The following is a 12,947-nucleotide window of genomic DNA, read 5'->3' as shown; positions in this document are numbered from 1 at the left end:
ATCTGACACAATCACAAAAAAAGTTACACCTCTTCAAATTCTTGAGTACAAGTACACAAATTGTGTTCTGTGAGTTGCACATCAAAAATGTCTTCCATTCAGTTTTGCTACAGTTGCTAAAACAAATGGTGCAAAACAAATTCAAACATGTATATTAAAACCTTCAAAAAAAAATATATATATATATATATATTTTTTTTTTTCCTTAACACAGATACAAATCAATGAATACAACTGAACAAATCTGCTGCTGTGAGTCACACATGTATTATATTATTCTAATGCATTTTCTAAGTCACACATTTGTGTGAACATTTTTTTCTACATTTTTTTTCTGTCATAAACACCAGAATTTCCCTATTTTGGAACAATAAAGGGATTTTCTATTCTATTCTATTCTATTTAATTAAATTTCTATTGTATTTTATAAAGGGGTAGAAAGGTATAAGTAAATCTAAACAAAATATATCTGCAAAATCCCTTATATTCAACCACAAAAAATACTTAGTTAAGCAAATGTTGCAATTTTCCTGTTTTTATTTTTTATTTTTTAAAATCTGATGAGCATTTATACATTACACCTATACACACATTTATGAATTGTTGGCCACTTAGAGTAAGCGGCCAGGCGCTTTACTAAAAGCAGTGACAAAAAGAATCTTGTTAACTCTGGAAGAGCTGCAGTGATTCATTGCATAGATGGGGGAATCTCTTGCCGAAGTTTCAATTACTCATGCACATCCCAAATCCATAGGCCTGTTTGGCTGCAAACAGTAAAAAACATATGTAATTTAGAATGCAGAATAAATGCTTTATTAAGTTTTGCATCTTAGACTGGTAAAGATTATTAACCCATGAAGTCTGACTATCTTTCTTTTTTCTGCATATCTAACGTTCTTTTTTTTTTAAGCCACATGATTCATTCCCTTCAGCTGGCATTGTTAAATAAATTCTGCAAATTGTTAGTACTCCAGTTAGACCGTGTAGTTTTCCGGCCATATTCACTAGCGGCCTCTAGTGGTGGCAAAAAGGAACAGCTTCTTGGATACGATCCACGAGGAAGGCGAAAACGAAAGGTTTGTCCTTCACGGCTTGCTGTTGGAAGTTGGTGTCATGTCAGCTCCCTTGCTCGTAAGTAATCCGTCCAGTTTAGCTATAACCTGAAAGGTTAAAATATTTCTAAGGGGATTCTTGGAGACTTTTTGATAAACTCTGACTGAAGTGTTTTTTGTTTGTTTGATTTGTTTGTTTGCATCAGGTTATAGCTTATCTGTTGTTATGCTAACGTTACCTCAAGGAAACAGATCTGTAGCTTCATTAATTCTGCGGTTTTATTGTTATTTTGTGTCCTTTATGTCTTTAACTTAACATTTCCATCGCCACTGTGTCTGCCCAAGCTTCTTTTTTAAATGAGATCTTTTCTACATTTTTCTTTTCTTTTTTTCAGTCCTTTCACAGATGTTGCCAGCGGTCTGCACTCCTCCTCGTTGCTAGGCGACGGTGGAGCTCCAGCTCAGCAGCTCCTGGTTCTCTCCTCTCCAGGTGCCTCCTCTTCCTCGCCAAACGTTACTATGATGTGGAGATGTTGCTGAACTGGAGAGCCAAGGTGGGGAGAGACCGGCTCCAGAGGAAGAACCTGTAAGACATCAGAGGACTGGAGTTTCCACGGTTCAAGCTTACCAAACCTTAGCCTTGATGACCAACTCATCCTGTATTTTTTCTGTCATTCACAGTTACTATGGTTACACCCGGAAGTTTTATGGGCCAGAAATAGCATCTGCATATTACATCCTGAGTCTAGGGGGAGGATTTCGGTAAGTTTTTGTTTTTTTTTATAGACATTCTGTTGATGCCAAATGAGGGGACTGCATATTTACACCATTTATTATGGGCCAGCCCTCTGACTCAGTTTAACAGGATAAGATTAGGCTTTTTGTAATTGATGTGTTTTCTTATGCTCTTGTATCCACAACACAATATGAGATGAGATATGATATCACTTATAAAAGAAGATTCTATTCCTTACAGAATAAATAAAGGGTAAAAACACTGAAGTGTTTTCAGAAGCTACTGTATCAATATTTGAAGCTGTTGAAGGCCTGAAGTGAAAGTAACACACGTTAAAAGATTGTGAAACATATAAATTACACTTGATGTTTATAATCTTCGTCTGTTACTGTTACCTCAGTGGGGACCAATGCTTTTAAAACTCTATAATCTACATTACTAACATTTGCTATGCGTCTTCTCTTTATTTTCTTTAGAGTAGAAAGAAACGACATGAAATGTCATTCATTCCTAGAGTTAAGTTAGAGATTAATGAACTTGATCCAGTCTTTACCAGGTTCTATAATAGTCAGATCTAACCTGGGGCTACACAATACCGTCATTTTAAATAAAACAAAACTGAGACAAAAATTCAGTTCAGTTTATTTCTATAGTGCCAATTCTCAACACTTGTCATTTCAAGCCACTTTACAGAAACAGTTCAGATCAGATTGGCTCAAACTTTTCTATCTGAGGAAAACCAGCTGATTGCATCGACTCATTGACTCCAGTGCAATCCCTCACACCCAGCATGCTTGTAGCGACAGTGAAGAGGAAAACTTTTTTAACAGGACAGAAACTAGTCTTAGTGTGAGCGGCTATCTGCCGAGGCCGACTGCGGATGAAGGAGACAGAAGCAGACATACAGAAAGAAGCAGAGATACAAAGGGAACTGTCAACCAGCTCCACAGGCGTTGCCCGGTACAGGAAACACACAGCCAGGCAGGCAAGCTCCAAGCCAGCTCCCATGATCAGAGGATGAAGAGAGCACATCCTGCCAGTTACAGTCAGAGAAACAGGACTACACTGAAAAACAAGCCAAGCTCCAACATCTATAAACAAAGGTGTTGATGGCAGCACCGCTGATATTTCTCTCCAGGATGGAGTCAGAGACAAACAGGAACAGACCAGATGAAGCTACTATGAGAAAAAGCAGAGAGAGCAGAATGTTAGAGATTGATCTAACAAATTCTGCAGAGTGGGAGAATAGAGATAGAAAGATGAAATGTCCTCCAGAAGTCTAAGAATATAGCAGCATACCCATAGATATAGAGCAGGATAATCTGAGCCACTCTAACTAAAAGTTTTATCAAAAAGGAAAGTTTTAAGCCTAGCCTTAAAAGTAGACAGGGTGTCTGCCTCACAAACTTAAACTGGTATTTGGTTCCCCAGGAGAGGAGCCTGAGAACTAAAAGATCTGCCTCCAATTCTACTGTCAGATATTCTAGGAAACACTAGTAAACCTGCAGAACGAGAGAGAAGTTCTCTATTATAAACATAAGATACAATCAGATCTCTAATTTAAGACGGAGCTTGGTCATTAGATGTTTAGCGGATGTCTGCTTGCTTCTGATCTAAGCCTGTTTTTACACGCAGCCCAGAAAAACAATACCCCCCCTCCACACAGCTTTAACTGACAGTTGTAGGAATGATAGAAATTCACGAGCGAAGCCCCAGAGAAAGCTACAAGGGAGCTTTTCTGCTAAAGAGGGGAGATCTGCTGATCTGGTAAAAGATACAAAACACCTGCTGACACCTGGTTCCACCATTGATTGATTACACCATTACTCCTGCAGGTTTGTGGGCCAGTCTGAGTGGTTCCGTGCCAACTCGAGGGGAAAGTTCAGCTGGGAGTTCCTGAACTACAAGGACAGTCTTGTTGAAGAAGTAGACATGAGTCACACCGTCATCAACTACACAGGACTGTCTAACCTGGGTAATTGGTGCTGACGTAGAACATTTTTTGTGCTTTTAAATAAGTTTAACCCTGAGCAAGTTGGTCCAGTTTTTTAACCTGATTTATCAACACCTTCAGAGAGACAACAGCACCTGCGAACCTTAAAACTACAAGGCTGTCCTGAGGTGGACGACTGGTTCCTGGCAGGACTCCACATGTTCCAGGACTCTCTGGAGGAGCTAGACATCTCTCACTGTACGCAGATAACTGCAGGTGGCCTGGCTGCTCTCAGGAATCTCAGGTACGCTCTATTCTCACAGTGTGGCCTAGGTTCTAAAGAAGCGCTGCACAAACTGTTCTTCTTTGGGGGGTTTCATATGAGCCAGAAATGGCAAAATTGCAAACTTAAAGTACTCACTGCTAAAAACAAAACATTTCCAGAACTCTAACATCACAAAATATTATGTTTAGATTTTATTTTATTTTTTACCCTTTTGACAATAAATGTTTTGCTTGTAGGAAAGGAATGTTTAGATCTTTGTAAATTAAAAAAACAAGGGTCGTGGATGTTTTCTTTGATAATAGAAAGGCATCCAGCAATTAAATTTGAATTCAAATGAAAAATGTTGTATCTATGTCTTTAACATCAGCAATAAAAACAGGATTGGGAAACATTTAGAAAAAACTGTATTTTTCTGTGTTAAAAAGATAAAACAAAAACAGATTGTACTGCTCCAGATTCTGCAGTCCCACAATAGGTAGGGTTCTACGACAATAAACAAAATCTGCCCAGATCCCAGAAATAGCTCCCGTAGTGGCGATTGTTTGTCAAACCAAACATCCAATAAAGTTCCAATAAGCCACTATAGGCACTGGGTTCACGTTTTCTTGACGCAGGCAAAAGAAGTTGAAGTCCAAACTTGTAGATGTTTAGTTGATTTATTTCCTATATTTTTTGCAACATTACAAAGTTCAAACATTCCTTGCTCTGTCACCTCTCTTGCGCTGGTAAAAACCCATAGGCCCCTTACCCCAATTGCTTGTTGTTCTTTCCCGGGTTCTTCCATTTTTGGAAGTTGGCCGCCCCCCTTTTTTTCTTTTTTTATATAGAATGAATAAAGTGATAATACTACAACTCCTAAATATACGTACTTCAACTGTTACCCTTTACCTATAGTTTATGTCTGTTACTAATACTATATATGTTTAGGTTTTGGCATTATTCCAATTGATATGGATATAAAGGTTAAGTATCTCTAGCTGCTCTTGCTCTTCATCTTGGTCTTGGTTGTTCTTGTTCTAAGGATCCGTCTCTGTCTTTGTGTTCTTTTTTTTTTTTTTTCTTCTACTGAAGAGGGCTGAAGCGTCTAAATGTGTCCTACCTCCCGAAGATTTCAAGTCCAGGGTTGGTGATCATCCTGTTGGAGGAGATGTTACCACATTGCCAGATCACAGCAGAAGGCTATGACCTGAGTCTGAGGCAGGCAGTGGAGGAGACGTCATAGGATCACGTGCAACCGGAGGTAGTGGACCAATGAAGACACTGCAGTCGCTACATAAAGGAGAATTTGGATCTTGCTCTTTCATATTCAGTTTTTCTTGCTTAATTAGAAATAAACCCTTGATTTCATTGCAGGTTCATCACATAAGGTAACAAAAATGCAGAGAAATATGTAAAGGACAAATGTTCAACATAGGTGGACTAAATATGTTGGGGACTATTTGGAGTATCTGTGTCTGTTCTTTATTCAGCCAAGACTTTGTTTTCAAGCTCCACATTTCTGTTCTCTGAATATAAAATTGTTGTACATAATAAAGAGTTTATTGTTCAACCAACTGAAAATCTTATTGAGTGTTTTCATTTAGATTTGACAGACATTAAAAACCATCTGGCAATACATCATATGTGGAACAAATTTGTTCTCATCGCCAATAAAGTAATAAAAAAAAAGTCTTAAGATATTTAACGTTTAATCTCAACAACATGAAGTTACAGATAAAATCTGAGTTTTGATTCTTTCATGTCTTTACACAATCTACTTAGGTTACTCCCAGTCCAGCGTTACTCTTATGCCGTTTTATCTTTAGGTTGTCTTTAAATTGGTTTTCCTTTTCCCTTACTGTTTACAATCGGATTACTCATTTCACTTTTGTAAGGTGCTCATGAAAAGCTGTATGCATTGAAATTTCGACAATAAAATTTGTCTAAATCTAGTCTAATAAGGTTGCAGGCCCTGGAACAGATATGCATTTAAGAACATTGATTTTATTTATTTATCTCTAGTGACAATTTATAATATTTTTCCTTTTGCATTCAGTCCTCTTTTTGAAAGAATAAATTACTTATTTTTAGTTATAATAAAACAGTCTATATAGTAACTTTTTTTTAAACAATGTAATTCGCATGTAAAGCATCTAGGTAGGTGCAAAGATGAAAAGGGAAACAGATTCTGCACCGCACTCAAGACTGGATAATAAGTTTTGTTTCACACTAAACCCACTTTTAATTGTTTGTGAATGTAATACTCAAGTTTTTTCCTCCTCCAACCCAAACACATAGTTTCAATTAATTTCCCACAAAGGTTTAGCAAACTCCACATGTTAAGATCTTGGTTGTAAGACAGATTTTTTTTTTCTTGGCTTCATTCCGACTGGTTTTCATGTAGATAGTGGCCATGGGAAATGTGACTTGTGTTATACATTTGTAACAGATTGTTCATTTATTTTGATGGATTGTCTACCAACTGTTACATGGTAAATTATTGTTTTTTTTTTTTCATTGTTTTATGGTGAGATTGTACTCATGATTAATATATTTATTTATTTAAAGGCATTTTATGTATGTCACCAGAGATGCAAATTGTCCACGTGTGTGGCTGTATGTATTTATATTCTAAGAAGCTAAAGCCCATAATCCTGTTAATCTTTTCTCTGTATCAAATGAAACCGACACCGAACAGATGAACGCACCAAGAAAACCCAAAGACCAAAGTGACTGTCGCATCTGTAAGTATACATCCCTTCAATAAATATACATTAAAATACCATGTTTGATGAACATTCAGTAATATATTGAATTGAGCTTGTAATTCTCTAAAACTCTTGGTTTAAGTAAATTAAAAAGGTGAGCTGCAGCCGGAACTAATGTTGGCTGTTAGAACGGAAGTGTAGACGGACGTAGTTTTATGACGGACAACAACAAGACTGAGCGTCAGTATATTAGCTAAACTCCTTATTCCTGTATCATTTCCTCAATTTTAGAGGTTTTTATTGAATGTCAACCTTAACTGCATAGTTTTGGAGTCATAACAGACGATTAAATGTCTGAGCCATCAGGTAGGAGGACCGTCTGGTCCAGAAAAAAGACGTATTAGCTGCTGTTTATATCGGGTCAGTCCCTTTAAAACAGGTCTGTCGAGTTTCTAATGATGATGATTTGATTTTCAGAGGTACCAAAAAAAGAAGAACAAGAGGAGGAGGTGACAGCTGAACCCGAGGTTGGATTAGTTGTATTATCTTTAGCATGTTTTTATTTGTTTATTTATTAGCTAGCTGTCAGATGAAATCAGACCCAGGCGATGGTTAGCATCACAACAAAGAGCTGCTTTGTTTTTGACTGATAGAGCAATTTTATATAGGACAGTTGGAAATACAAGTAAATATCCGTTCCTCTGCAGGTGCAATCAGACGACAGCAGTGAAGACGAAGCCGCTGGAGACACAGAGAGTACGTCTAAATACAAAGCTCACAGTTCAATGGCTTATATAGTAGTAATGAAATGATTCATTACTGCACTGTTAATGTGTTCTTTATTAGGTCATTTTAAAAACATTTTTTACTTTTAATTCCAACATATTGATAGTCACACATTAAAAATAATCTCAAGCTATGTTTAAACAAAAGTTTACAAATGTAAAAATGTAAAAGAAAAACTTAGAGAAGAAAAAATAAACTATTAAACCTGCCTTCTTTATACAATAAGCAAAATATATTGTTGCGAAAGCATACTGCATTTGCTACTGATTCTGCATTGTTTTAAATGAAAACACAGATACATTTTTGCCATTTTCACTCCTGTCATTGCCAGTGGACTTCCTGCGCAGCCTTTTCTCCAGTGCCCTGGGACTGGGCTCTGCAGAGAAAGTTCTGGATGAGCTGTCTCTGGAGGGAGTTGCACGCTACGTAAAAAGTGGCAAATGTGAGTTTTTCTTTTGTTTTTGTTTTTTTATTCTGGTCTACTATTTACTGGTTATTTGCACATACAGAGTATCACACTGAGAACAAAATCAATCTTAATTAAGGATCTAATTATTCCCAAAGCAAAAAAAAAATATCTTGTCATAAAAAGATCCACGGAATCTTGCTTATCCTTCCCAATCTGCCTCCAAGCATAACAATACGTTTAAGGGAACATTTCTCTTGTTAAATCTCAGTGGCTTCTTACGCCTTGGGATGTTAGTTGGTATAATTTTTAATGTCTAAACATTTTACATGTCATGTCTTTTAACTTTATTTATTTTTGTTTTGTTTTGCCAGGTCTCCCTTGAAAAAAAGATTGTTAGTTTCAATTGTGACTTTCCTAGTTAAACGCAATAAAATAATTAGATAGAAAAACAAAAAGAAGATTATTATTATTATATTATAAGCACACAGGAAACAAAGGAACCTTATGTAAAATGTCTGAGAAACTTTCATTAGCTTTAAACCATCAAGTATAAAGTTAAACAAAAACATGCCATTTTATTTTAAGACACCAGTTTCTTGGAGTGACCCTTTCTAACCACATAAAACGAGATGATCACCCTCATTATGAGATTATGCTCCGGTAATAAAACATGAAAAGTATAAAGAGGATATTTCTAAGGCTAATTACCAGGGATATCAATTAGGGGTGCACCTATTGCAGGCTTTTGGGTGATCGTTGGGTCCCAATCTTAAAAATGACTGACATTCAGATTTTGACCAAAACTGATTTTTTTTTCTTCATGTTATAGGATCACAAGACGCCTTCAGTATTTCAATCTTATCTTACTTAGACATTAATCATTACCCAGGAAACAATAACAGCTTCTGCCATACTGCCCTCAAATATAAATAAAAGTTTAGGACATTGACAGTGGGTGATTTTCAGACCTTTGCAGGGCGAGATAAGATTGGCAGAAAAGATCTGTTTTACATCAAAGTAGCGGCCGATCTCCCAAAATTAAGAAAAAAAGGAGGCCGATCAGTTGGTGTTTCCCTAGTTTCAAGAAATGCATATGCTTAATAATTTCCTATAAGCTCATGAGTGTCTCTGTATGCAAACAGGTAAAAACATCATCTGCATGGTTGGGGCAGGAATATCAACATGTAAGTATGAATGCATGGATTTCGAGATAATGAACCACCTGTTGATTATTATACAACATTTCTTGTGTTTGAATAATAAAACTTCTGATTGCACAGCTGCTGGAATCCCAGATTTCCGCTCTCCAGATACAGGCCTCTATGCAAACCTCCAAAAATACAACCTGCCTTACCCTGAGGCCATCTTCCAGATTGATTACTTTAAGGTCTGTTTGTTTCTCTCCAAAAAATGTATAACTGTTAAAATGGGACTCATAAACAAGTACATATTTTGCATTAATTTAATAACAGAAACATCCTGAACCATTCTTCGCTTTGGCCAAGGAGCTGTACCCAGGACAGTTTAAGGTAGAAAAAACAGCCTGCTAATTAGGAGAAGCAGTTATTTGCTGTCTCATGTACTAAAGACTCGGTTATATACTGCCATGCTTGATTTCAGCCAACAATCTGCCACTACTTCATAAAGATGCTGAAGGACAAGGGGCTTCTGAGACGATGCTATACACAGGTGGGTCAGTAGCAAATCCTGGAACGCATAGAAATACAGCTTATATTAAGTTCCTCTACTCATGTTGATGTGTGCGTTTGTGCAGAACATTGACACCCTGGAGCGAGTGGCCGGGTTGGAAGGAGAGGACCTGATTGAGGCACATGGAACTTTCTACACCTCCCATTGTGTCAGCTTCTGCTGCAAAAAAGAGTACAACCTGGACTGGATGAAAGGTGCTGGGAAATGTTTCCAGCTCCGATGACGTTTGGAGAATTTAGATTCTAATTTCGTCTCTTATGTGCTGCAGAAAAAATCTTCTCTGACGCAATTCCAAAGTGTGATAAGTGCAGCAGTTTGGTCAAACCAGGTTAGTTGATCCTTTTATTTATTGATTTTAAGGTCATTCTACATTTAGTGTTACTTATTTTAGCTCTGGACAGAGTCTCTCTACGTTGTTTATTTTGCTTTTAGTTTGAGCAAGATTTCATATATTCTCTCAAAATATCTTCTCTGCATCCTGCTTCCCTCAGATATTGTTTTCTTTGGAGAGAACCTTCCAGCCCGTTTCTTCACTTCCATGAAAATGGTGAGCAAATAATGGCTGTTGGTGCAGAACTTAACCTCTTTGCAAAAACAACTAAATGTCCCACCTTTGTTTCTCTGTCAGGATTTTCCTCGATGTGACCTTCTCATAGTCATGGGCACATCTCTGCAGGTCCAGCCGTTTGCAAGTTTAGTGAGCAGGTACTCCACATAAAGTCTGGTGGAATTTCATGCATGGCAACAGTTCTGATCTAATTTTGTAATGTAATTAGTCATCAGCAAAACCATTCTGCTTTGGCTTTCCTAGAAGTCAGGAAGTGACCTCACTGTTTCAGTTTTTTTTTTTTTATCTTCTATTTTTGTCTTTTAGGGTTTCAAAAAGTTGCCCCAGGCTGCTCATTAATATGGAGAAAACAGGACAGGTTAGCCTGAGCTTAATTCACACTTTCTAATGTTCTAACCTGCTGCAGCTGCAAAGGCTTACCTGTGTGTGTCTGCAGGCGGATCCTATGTTGGGGTTGCTCGGTTTCGGAGGAGGAATGGATTTCGACTCGGACAAGGCGTACAGGTGATGCTGAATATGATCCCATAAATTGGTTTTATGTTGAAAACATAAAAGAAAAATTTTTAACCCTGTAAGTTTATTTTTACATAATCTAAGAAGCAGGATTGTGGCTGGAATCAATCAATTTTTTTTTAGCTTGGCCACTGTCGATTAGTGAGCTGGAAACATTGTCCATAATTATGCCAGATCTAGGATTGTGCTGACAAACTCTGCACTACTGGAGGCTGGTACGCAATGTAAAACAATGAGCTTTCAGTTGTCAGAGGAAGTACAAAAATAACATCTACAGACTTGTTAGTGGTCTGTGGTTCAATGAGGCTGCAGAAAGAGCGATAGTTTCAGTAGATAACATGAAGGCTAAGCTCTGTTTTAGTCCTTTGAGTTTTCATCTCTCTGATGTGAAATGTTCTTCATCTGGAATTCTTAGCAGTATTTTTATTTTTATTTTAGAGCTAGGATGTAGATATGTGCTCTGTAGAAAATACACAAACAGATGGAGTGAACAGATCTATTGGCAGTGATTTTGGTTATAGTTAAGATGAATTCATCCTAATTTACAAGTGTTATTCTAAATGATTCAGTCATTATATCTGCTGTTATTAAACCACCAGAGGGCTGCAAAATATCATGCATCGCTTAAGAAGAAATAAAATAATCCACTCATTGAATAGTTCCCTATCATTTAAAGTTCATCTCCAACACCTTTTGGTATTAAATCCTTTCTAAAGTTGAAAGTTTGAGGATAGTTCTTGAAAGCTCAGAGACGCTCCAAATCCTCCGATTTTGTGCAGGACTTTTTATTTCTGTCTTTTTAAAAATAGTTTTATTTTATATAAAATGAAAGAACACTAAGACCTTAGACCCATCCCCATTTTTCTATTGCTTCCTTTGAAGACCTGATGGCAGTAGTACTATGTGGGGATTACTTTCTTGCAGCACATGATGTTCACCAATCAGTTCACAATAAATCAAAAGATATTTCATAAAAATAATCAATCACTAAAAATTACAAAATAGGCCCAAAGGTAGTGTTGTGGATTTATATTCAATGCCAATTCCCATCCAGGTTGGATTCCATATTTATGTTGTGAATAACATAACTGTCATATTCTAGTCCCAGCCCGCTGGGAATTTATATTTCTCATACTTTAAGATGTTTATTGCCCTCCCCGGTAGGAGTGGTAAATATCTTATTTTTTTGATGTCATCAGAAGGTTGGGCACCGTCTGATGACATCAACTCCAGGCCAAAAACCACCCACAGTCACATTAGGGAGTGGCTGTATGTTAGCATCACATGATGTATTCAATAAGTAATCAGATATTATATCGGCTGTTATATATTGTTTATGAACACATGCCCTACTAGCTGTGTGTTAGAACAATAGATGAAAGAGTGATTCGAGCTCTAATCATGGTCAAACAGTTAATTCTGCACATACCGGTACATGGAATACATTCATCACAATTTCTATTCAAAATCTAAGAGTTTATTTAAAAAATAATTCAGCTCCAAGTCAAAAGTATTTCCGTAGAAAGCCCTTCACTAAAACTAGTGAAACTCAACTAAAATAAAATAATATCTACGAAGAGGAAGGGGAATCATCGTTGAAAACCATAGTTCAGATTAAGGTGGATTTTGTGTTTGAAAACCAAAGTTTATCTGGAAGAATTTGGGATGTGATCAAATTAGCTTTTCACTAATTTAGAGAAATTTGAATGTTTTTAGACCAATTCACTTGCAAGTCCATGAGGTGAATAAAACTTTATTTGGCCAAATATTGTTTTATTTAATGATTTGCTTAATCAGGAACCAATAACCTTTTGTGAAATGATTCTTTACCCTCTTTGAAATAGCTAGCAGGGAATAAACATCAGGATTCCACTAAATGTCTCTTGGTCATACTTGGTAATGGAAATGTAATGAGCATCTGAGGAACACATGAACACAAATGTTATATCAGTGTTTAAAACCTTAGTGAATAAAGCTTTTCCAAGCTTCAGCAACAGCTCAAAACATATTACGGTAGCATAGCTTAGCATGCAGTCCATCCTTTTAGCTTTACCTTTACCCATCAGGAAACACATGAAATGATCAAAATTATCAAAAAGACATATTGTTTGTTCTGTCCCTAATTGTGCCAAACCTGCAAACCTTTTGTCCACGTCTGTTTGGAAGGTTGAGTCTCATCCAGCAGCAACTTAGCAGTCAGGCTAACAGCAACCAGGGGTTTCTTTGTCCATGTGGCTCACACCAAGGCAGGCTTTCTCATCCAGTCT

The 12,947-nt window shown here is 37.0% G+C and overlaps 2 protein-coding genes across 2 annotated transcripts in view; both read left to right on the top strand.

Moving 5' to 3' along the window:
• The first annotated feature begins 1,056 nt into the window (after window positions 1-1,056).
• On the top strand, window positions 1,057-5,485 carry atp5sl (ATP5S-like). Its single transcript, XM_015398416.1, has 6 exons — window positions 1,057-1,131; window positions 1,448-1,638; window positions 1,734-1,814; window positions 3,624-3,763; window positions 3,863-4,025; window positions 5,079-5,485. Exons 1-6 carry the CDS (start codon window positions 1,114-1,116, stop codon window positions 5,227-5,229), a joined length of 744 nt encoding a protein of 247 aa, XP_015253902.1. The 5' UTR covers window positions 1,057-1,113; the 3' UTR covers window positions 5,230-5,485.
• A 1,414-nt stretch (window positions 5,486-6,899) lies between these two features.
• The window catches only part of sirt2 (sirtuin 2), a 10,815-nt gene continuing 4,767 nt past the window's right edge, over window positions 6,900-12,947 (top strand). The window contains exons 1-14 of the mRNA XM_015398409.1: window positions 6,900-7,060; window positions 7,172-7,221; window positions 7,402-7,450; window positions 7,812-7,922; window positions 9,032-9,073; window positions 9,170-9,276; window positions 9,362-9,418; window positions 9,510-9,578; window positions 9,664-9,793; window positions 9,868-9,927; window positions 10,091-10,146; window positions 10,228-10,304; window positions 10,474-10,525; window positions 10,604-10,671. Coding sequence (XP_015253895.1) covers window positions 7,045-7,060; window positions 7,172-7,221; window positions 7,402-7,450; window positions 7,812-7,922; window positions 9,032-9,073; window positions 9,170-9,276; window positions 9,362-9,418; window positions 9,510-9,578; window positions 9,664-9,793; window positions 9,868-9,927; window positions 10,091-10,146; window positions 10,228-10,304; window positions 10,474-10,525; window positions 10,604-10,671 — 944 coding nt within the window. The 5' untranslated portion in view covers window positions 6,900-7,044. The remainder of the gene's footprint in view (window positions 7,061-7,171; window positions 7,222-7,401; window positions 7,451-7,811; window positions 7,923-9,031; window positions 9,074-9,169; window positions 9,277-9,361; window positions 9,419-9,509; window positions 9,579-9,663; window positions 9,794-9,867; window positions 9,928-10,090; window positions 10,147-10,227; window positions 10,305-10,473; window positions 10,526-10,603; window positions 10,672-12,947) is intronic.

Source organism: Cyprinodon variegatus, unplaced genomic scaffold (assembly GCF_000732505.1).
Source record: "Cyprinodon variegatus isolate N-32 unplaced genomic scaffold, C_variegatus-1.0 Scaffold933, whole genome shotgun sequence".
NCBI lineage: Eukaryota > Metazoa > Chordata > Actinopteri > Cyprinodontiformes > Cyprinodontidae > Cyprinodon > Cyprinodon variegatus.
The sequence above is the reverse complement of the archived record's forward strand: the minus strand, read 5'-3'. Positions and strand labels throughout refer to the sequence as shown.

Excerpts from the sequence above, each read along its gene's own strand:
- atp5sl (XM_015398416.1), top strand. Across the intron at positions 1,639-1,733 it reads CGGCTCCAGAGGAAGAACCT|TTACTATGGTTACACCCGGA; the intron begins GTAAGACATCAG and ends TGTCATTCACAG. Across the intron at positions 1,815-3,623 it reads AGTCTAGGGGGAGGATTTCG|GTTTGTGGGCCAGTCTGAGT; the intron begins GTAAGTTTTTGT and ends TTACTCCTGCAG.